The sequence below is a fragment of the Pteropus alecto genome, unplaced genomic scaffold, assembly GCF_000325575.1.
Source record: "Pteropus alecto unplaced genomic scaffold, ASM32557v1 scaffold61, whole genome shotgun sequence".
NCBI classification, from domain to species: Eukaryota; Metazoa; Chordata; class Mammalia; order Chiroptera; family Pteropodidae; genus Pteropus; species Pteropus alecto.
The window spans coordinates 14,830,887-14,839,517 of NW_006434835.1; the positions used below are offsets into that span (position 1 = coordinate 14,830,887).

General features: G+C 44.2%; 1 protein-coding gene across 2 annotated transcripts in view; it reads left to right on the forward strand.

The window, feature by feature from the left end:
- The window catches only part of EFR3B (EFR3 homolog B), a 55,759-nt gene that overhangs the window by 5,651 nt on the left and 41,477 nt on the right, over window positions 1-8,631 (forward strand). For both annotated transcript variants that reach the window (XM_015588254.2, XM_025045772.1), the window contains exon 3: window positions 3,473-3,623. In XM_015588254.2, coding sequence (XP_015443740.1) covers window positions 3,473-3,623 — 151 coding nt within the window. The remainder of the gene's footprint in view (window positions 1-3,472; window positions 3,624-8,631) is intronic.

The following is an 8,631-nucleotide window of genomic DNA, read 5'->3' on the forward strand; positions in this document are numbered from 1 at the left end:
TTTTTTTTTTAGCAGATGGATTTTCCTTATCAGGATTTTCTGGGAATTTTTTACAGGAAAAGGAAAAGCAGCAATCTAAGCTCTAGGGTTTGGGAGGCCTTCTAGTTTCTTCTCTTGCCAAACCCCAACCCGCCCCGCCTCTTCCTTTCCCTCATTTAAACTCTATAAAATAATGGTGAAACCCTTCATACAGAAGGATGCTGGGATGATTCATCAGAGAACGCCACACTGCCTGCCCCCACGTCCCACCCGCCATGTTTCATTGCCAGAATGTGTCCAGGCTCGTCTGCAGGGAAAGTCTGCCCCTTTCAAAGGGCCCCAGCCCAGTGGGATGCAGTCTGCTTCACTGGCCCGCACAGTGGACCCCAACCATACTGGGACTGGGCCCACACGTCACAGCAGGTTTTCTGGACTGTGACCGTGATGGCCTCTGAATAGCAAGGCTCTCTCGATCCAGGAATGGCCTGCCCCCAGAGCAGGGAGGAATGGTGGCTCCATCACCAAAGGGACTCAAAGACCCAAAGCTGCCTTTGTTTAAGGGACACTTTGTAGATAAGAGTGTGACCTGATCCACTTGTGAATGTGCCCAGAGATAACTATTTACTAATATTTAATAACATTTTCTTTTAATAATATTAAATAATACTTTAATAATAGTTGACTCGGTGCGTATAGAGAAAAGAAACATTTTATAAGAGTGGACAGGAAAATCTCCAAGTAGGGAGGCTGTGTTTCTTATGGTTGCTCAGTATAGAAGTTAGCTCAAGGGCACCTAAGAAATGGTTACTGATGTCTTAAAAAAAAAACATTTAGAAAATGCCATGACTGTTGTTATCTTATTGCTTAGATTTGCAAAGCTGACTCTCATGAGAGGCATTTTGGACACACACTGTATGAAATTGAGTGGCTGCCACAAGGAGGTTTATGGAGCCTTGTGTTTGGTCTTGTGTTGTCTCCAGAAATCCTACAGTCATACTCTCTGTGCTTTCTTTTTATTTAACCAAACTTTGTTTTAAAAAAGAAAACAAAGACTAGCTAATCGAGGACTTTTAAATAGCTGCCTAACTGTTCAAAGATGGATGTGATATGGCTTGCGACGTAAAGAGCACATGGTTTAATCCATCCTTCACTCTAGGTACAGCATGTGAACCTGACTTTAGAGTGTCCGGCAGCTTTAACACTTTTAAAAGCCCGCGGCGACAGCCTTACCATCATCTTTGAGAGAGGTCTTTTGCTACTTTCTGTGGACTTAGAGGCTGATTCTTTAGCACCACAGTTATGTTTGTGGATTCTCTGCTTGCTTTACCTCCTCTGCATTTTCTTTGTTTACGGAAGTACTTTTCTATTCCACATGGTTTTGTTCTACAAGTAGGAGGCTCGCCACCCCTAACAGGCACACAAAAAAATCACACTCCGAGTGCATGAAGCTTTGCGATGACCTCCCTCCAGCAAGATGGAACCATTTCAACACTTACTTCTCTTTCCTATGAGGTCCATCACTTGACTTGCTTTGGGTTGCTCAGGACTCACTTTTATTTGCACCGTGAGTTTTCTAAAGCACTCCTAAACCTGACTAACAAATACTTGTGTTATTTAGAATACAAAGAGACTCAAAAATACAGTGGCTCTGTGCCACAAGGCCATCCAGGGACTTTCATCTCTGGGTCTCCAATGGTTTTCACTTCGCAGTTGGCAGGAAGAGGGAAGGGAGGACAGGAGGAAAATCCTGCCTTTTAAGCCAGCGATGCCGACGCTGCTCACCTCACTTCCCCTCATCTTAATGGCAACGTTTTAGTCATGTGGTCTCACCTGGCAGCAAGAGAGACTGGGAAATGTTCCTACTCAGATCCACGAGCTCGGCTAAAACTCTAAATTACTAGACAGGCGGGGGGCGGAGAGATTCTAGGGGAAACATCTAGCATTCTGCCTCAGAAACCTCACTCCTTAAAGAAAATGATAAAGGTTTAAACCAGAATAATTTTTGACAGCTTGGCAGCAGCTTTCTCAGTGGAAGTTAAAAGCTAGCCTTTTTTTATGAACGTCTTTCTTATTTTCTTTAGAATGCAAACGCTTTGAAAGTGAGGGCTGTATCTTTCACGATGGACCTTACCTGAGCATATGCTTGTTCTGTCACCATTATGGAACAAATATCGGGATGAGCTTAGACATGCACACCTAATTCTCAGTAGGAACATGATTTTTGGCATTTTTCTTGGGATTTAAGAGAGACATTGAAGAAGACAATGACCACCAGGATACTTGGGGGTTGTCCTACAAAGCCTGGTTTGGGAAGGATTGGGTATTTTTAGCATGGAGAATAGAAGAACAAGAAAAATGAGATTGTTGTTTTCAAGTGGGTAAAGGGCTGGCAGGTAGGAGAAGGTCAGCCCTCTTTCTTACTGCTCCTATAAGTAGAATTGTAAGTAAAGGATAAAAGTTATTAGGATTTGCTTGAAATATAAAGAACTTTTTATTTGTCAAGAAATGGAATGAGCTGACTCAATTAGTATGCTATTGACCGTTGGATATTGTGTCTTCCTAGTTCTGAAGGTAGTCACTTAGGTTTTAGGCTTTAAAAGCATGAAGTAGTTAGGGACTTAAACTGACAGAGCATCTTCTTCATAAGGAGAGGAGAATTTTAATTCTATGTCTGTCTTTTCCTCCATGAGGTAAAAATGCTCCCTAAGTAAGGTGTCACACAAACATGGTAATACTGTCAACCAGATTATTTGTGTGGTACTTCATCATAGAACTTCTGAGGTCTTTAAGTACAAACTTGCAAATTTATGTTTATTAATCGTTGCATTGGCTGGTCCTCAGGCCCATCTCAGATTCTTCACAAACTTTCTTCATAAAGTTCTTCACTTCCTCCCCCCAGAGCCGTCTGTCTCTTTCTTGGAAATGCTCATAGATCGTCATGCGTGATGTTCGTGTAGCATTTCTTATTTTCCCCTTAGGAGAGATATCTGTGTTTTTATCTCATCCATAAGACTCTAGGCTCCTTAACTTGAAGGCCTTCTTCATCCTTCCACCCCCCTGCACTGAGTAGGACAGAGCTTTTCCTCAGTGGGCGTTCAACAAACACATCTTGACTTGGATCAAGTAATGCTCTGATCTCACTGGATTTGGGATCAGAATTTGCTCTTCTGGACATCAATTCTTTCTGCATGTATTCACTCATGAACGGGTACGCCTCATCTGTCCTCATGTTCTTTAGCTGTAAAACGGGATACTGGGCGAGTTGGTCTTTCAGCTCTTCTAGTTCTGATTCTCATTGCTGGGCTGGGGTGGGCTCTGTTAGGATGACATCTGGGTATTGACAACTTATAGAAGAGCCTCATTACCCGGATGCTGCCCAGGAGGTCACTTCACACACTCTACATTGCCCCAGGCATGCAGCATGGGCAGAATGGGCATGAAGCTAACTGACGACCGTGAAGCTGACTGACAGCTGTACTGCTGCTTTCCCCAGGTACGTGTGCATCGCCATGGAGGCGCTGGACCAGCTGCTCATGGCCTGCCACTGCCAGAGCATCAACCTCTTTGTGGAGAGTTTCCTCAAGATGGTGGCCAAGCTGCTGGAGTCGGAGAAGCCCAACCTGCAGATCCTCGGCACCAACTCAGTAAGGAGCCACCCAAGGGGTTCTGGGGGGTGGAGGGGGGCGGATCTCTGGGTCAGCGTTGTTAGGATATACTCCTATTTAGATTCTGACCCTAAGTACAACTCGGTGCCTGTCTTAGTGGCCCCTTTTGTGTAAATGAAGATATTTTAAGTTTTTTAACTTAAATATAAATATATGATTTACATGTTATACTTTATATAAAACATAATAAATAAAATAAAATTTATCATATTAAAGCATGTGATTCAGGGGTTCTAGTGTATGGACAAGGTTGTGCAACCATTACCGCTATCTATAATTTATTTATCTTTAGACTGATGATCTTTGAACTTTTTATAAAATAGATTTTCCCCTTACATAATTATAAGTGAGGCCCCAAGAGATATCAAAATAGATGCAAAGGGAGATATTCCTTTAAGGGCAGTGGGTGCCTGGCACTGTCACAGCTCGGCCCCTGACTCTGTGGGGCATGCTTTGAAAGCTGGTCCGGGTTATGCCTCTATCAAAGATAGAATAAACTGATGTCCGCAAAACATAGGCACTAGTTAATGGAAAGATCATGGGGAAGCAGGACACAGGGCTTCTGGCTTGGTTCTGCTCTTACCTAGCTGGGTGACCTCTAGCGGGTTATCTTTAATGAGTCTTAGTCTTTTCGTTGATATCATGAGCAGATTAAACTTGTCCCAACTCTACAATGCCGGTTATGGCAGTCTCAGGGCGGTGCTTGCTATCCTGAGAGGTTACGGCTGTGAGAGAGAAGAGCTAGCAGATGTGTCAAAACCTCCCAGCTTCATTCACTGTGTGTCTATACGCACTTGAATATTCCGGTTGCTTTCTTCAATTGCTTGCCCTCTCCACTATTCCCTCCTGTTCAGGGCATACTTTCAGCTCCAGATCTTTAGGCACCTTGATGTTAAAAGCCCTGATATGCGACTATTTTACAGATATCACACTAAAAAAGTTTAAGATTCTTCTTAACATTCCATTCCTGACTTTTCTGAATTTTTATTGTATGAGTCCCAACTTTCTATGTAAATTGATTTAACCGGAAAATATTCTTCCAACTTTACTTTCCAAGATCAAAAGTCACAACCTATTCCCTTCTCTTTCCTTTCTCTGTGAGCCAGCTGCCTTTTACGAATTACATATACAGTAGCTGATGGTGAAGTCTTTTGTCAGGTTGCCCTGGCAACAGTTTCAGATGCTGTTGCACTTGTTTCACATAACTATAGTCTAGAAGAGAACGTCTGAACGGAAAATAAACCAGTCATCGTGCATCCAGCGGGCGTCTCCCCGTGGGGGACACAGAAGCAGGTGGCCTCCAGCTCTTGCTTTCCCCACAGCAAATCCTAAGCCCGGGGGTAGGCGTTTTGTTAGCTACAGCCTTGAAAATTCAGGGCCGTGCAAAATTCTAGGTTCTCCATCACGGTGCATCTTTGCATCAGCAAGATAGCGAGTCAGCTAACAATTACTGTACTGCAGACAGTGAAGATTATGTAAAGACAGGCGATTATAAGTAAGTTAAGTCAAATAATTGCAGTGGATTCAGAGTCCAGCTTCAGAGGCAGCCTTTGCTTATGGTGTCTCTCATCTGGATGCTCTCTAAGCCTGGAACCTTATCAAGCCTTCCCAAGAAGAGCATTCTTTTGCTCCTCATCATTTTAGAACGGCGGCATGCTAGTGTTTGCTATAAGCATAGCGGCTAGCCTAGGCATTTCAACTGGTTTTCATGGGGATTGATGCTTTGCGGGGGCAAAGGAGGCGGGGGCTGCAGGAGGAGGAATAGAAGGACTTTCTATGGAAGCGTGCAACATTTCATTTGGATAAAGGGTTTTGCCACCAGGAAATTGAAAGAAAGACAAGGAAGGAGAGAAAAAGAGAAAGAGAAAAGAAAAAAAAAACACATAGAGCTCATCTACCACCCCCATTTTGCTGGATTCCTCTGCCTGGTATAGAGGCCCTGAGGAGTCAAATAGCTCATTTGTGCTCCCAGAGGTAGAGCAGAGGCTTTAGACTGCGATTTATTCAACCCCGTGCCATGTGTTTCCTTCTCACCAGGCCCCACCCAATGTGGGGTCCTCTTCCTAGAGCCTGGCCTTGGCACCAGCCTTCCTGCGGTCAGGCTCACTCTCACAAGGTGGCCCATGGCCTTATGGCTGACAAGTTGAGAAAAATCTTTATCCCGAGCAAGCTCTGCCTCCCTGTAGTTTTTCCCTTGGACCTGGTTTTGCTGCCTGAATCGGCTCAGAGCAAGTCTCACCCTTCTGCAGAGCATCTCTTCAGAAACTACTTTTCTGCTTTGAGGTCCCAAACCCGGCCAATGACAGAGGCCACTGGAGAGCCTTGGAAGCCTACAGATTGCCAGGTCTTAGCCATAGCCACTGATCAGCAGCTCCGTTGGGACGCCTGGCATGTATGTTTTAGTTTCCCACATGAGGCTAGCAGCAGATTTGAGGGCCACTCACCCACTGCAGGCTCTCTCCATTCCTTCCTTCCTTCCTTCCTTCCTTCCTTCCCTTCCTTCCTTCCTTCCTTCCTTCCTTCCTTCCTTCCTTCCTTCTTTCCTTTCTTCCTCCCTAATGAATATTCATTCAACTTGTGCTTTATCAGCCCAAGAATAAGACTGTGGTGAGACTTGTGTTAAACCAAAAGCCTTCAAGGCTGAAAACTTTTCTGAAAGAAAGGGTTTACTGATCCATATGCTAACCAGAAAAAGGGTGAGGAGCAGGAGCATGCAGTCTACACCACCGGCAGCATGGCTAGATGGAGAAGACAACATGTCTGCCATCCTGGGCTGAGGGGGCTCTTGTACAATGAGTTTGGGGAAGAAAGAATTTACATTGGCTATATGTGAGGTGCGGGAGAGGTGGAGCAGAAGAAGTTCTGGGATAGGTGCATAAGGAACAAGTACTCGATGCTACTGGATTGGTTGTGGACAACAGTCTGAAAGTTCATGCATAAGCAGGATGCGGTGGAGTCTGGTGGTCAGCTCGTCTCTGTAAAGGCTGAAATAGCCACCTGGATGTTGAGTCACAGTTTCAGTGCACATTCAGATTAACTCTTTGTCTCTTCTTCCCACCCTCTGGCCTGCTATAATTTAATTTAGGACATCTCAGCATTTTTTTCTTGACACTTGTCACAAAACCCAAATCTGTTAATACCATTTCTGCACATTTACATGCGGTAAAGTGTAATTTTAAATGTAAGTGACACTTTCAAGCCCTTAATGAGAATCTTGAGTTTTGGATGATGATGAGGGCCCGTGAAGGTCAGGAGAAGATGGGGAACCAGGGCCGGCTAAGCTCGCCTGCTTGTTTGGGGATCTGCTTCTGCACACCGGCCTCATTTCACGGTGCATCCAAATGTATATCACGGTGCGATGACCATGTGCCCCAACCTTTTGAGGTCATTCACTGATGATAAACTGAAAATATTAAATCTGAGAATGCCAAGGTTTTTCCCATGAAGAATGTCATGTATTAGCCTAGTTTAAATAGTAAAAATTATGAAGGGTCATGGGTTTAAAGTTTGTACTTTCAACCCTTCCTCACGACATAAGCAAAAAATTAATTCGAAATAGATCAAAGATCTAAATGTAAGAGCTAAAGCTATAGAAGTCTTAGAAAAGACTATAGGGATATATCTTTATGATCTTGAACTTGACGATGGCTTCTTAGATACCACATCAAAAACACAAACAACAACAAAATAGGTAACTTGGACTTCGTCAAAATTAAGAACTTTTGTGCATCAAGAGGACACTATCAAGAAAGTGAAAAGACAGCCCACAGAATGGGAGAAAATGTTTACGAATCATGTAACCAGAATATATGAAAAACTCTTACAGCTCAACAACAAAAGACAACCCAATTATGAAATAGACAAAGGACTTGAATAGACATTTTTCCAAAGAAGATAGACAAATGGCTGATAAGCACACGAGGAGACGCTCAACATCGCTAATCACTAAGGCAATGCAACTCAAAACCACCATGAGATTCTACTTTATATTAACCAGGATGGCTGTGAAAAAATAGTGTACGATGACAAGTGTTGGTGAAGCTGTGTAGAAATTGGAACCCTCGTGCATTGCTGGTGGGAATGTAAAATGGTGTAGGCCCTGGAAAACAGTTCAGTGGTTCCTCAAAAAGTTAAACATACAGAGTTACCATGTGACTGAGCAATTCTTCCTAGGTATATACCCCAAAGAACTGAAAACAGATACTCAAACAAATACTTGTACACAAATGTTCATAGCAGCTCTGTTCTCGATAGCCAGAAGGTCACATGTTACGTGGTTCCGTTTATGTGCCTAGGTAAATCCACAGAGACAGAAAGCAGACTAGTGTTTGCCAGGGCCTGGGAGACAGAGAAATGGAAAGGGAATGATTGATAATGGGCCCAGGGTTTCCTTTATGGGTGACAAAAATGCCCAAGACTCTGTCCTGCCCTCTGGTCCCTCACTCCCCCCGTACTCATCCAGATCTCCCCGCCCTGGATGCCTTCCTTTCTCTCCCAGGTTCAGCTCTCACTGAGGCTGCCTTTCTTGGCCTGCCTCCTGGACCCACTGGGAACAATCATACTCCTTGTTCACTCGCATTAGCCTGCCGGTCCTGCCACAGCCATGCTCTGCCTTCTCCCCCCGAATGCCCCAGCTCAGAGAACCACCTCAGAAAACCACACGACTCTGGGTTGGGGCCTCTACAAATACGTGCTTTATGATTTTATTTGGCCTTTCCAGGCAGCTTTATTTTTTGACCACAGCCCCCTCTCTTATCCTCTCAGTGGTCACTACAAACCTTCTATTTTCTCCTCAAATCCCTTCTCACATTTGCTTCTTCAATCTCAGAGGTGGCCTTGCCTTCCTCTGCCACTGAGATAATAGGGGTTCCCTCAACTTCGAGTGGGGTTTCCTCAACTTCCCATGTCCACCTTCTTCCTCTCCAAAAGGTTCCCGTTTACTTTGTTTTCTGTGACTCTTGTATCTCTGAACACGTCCCACCCCCTC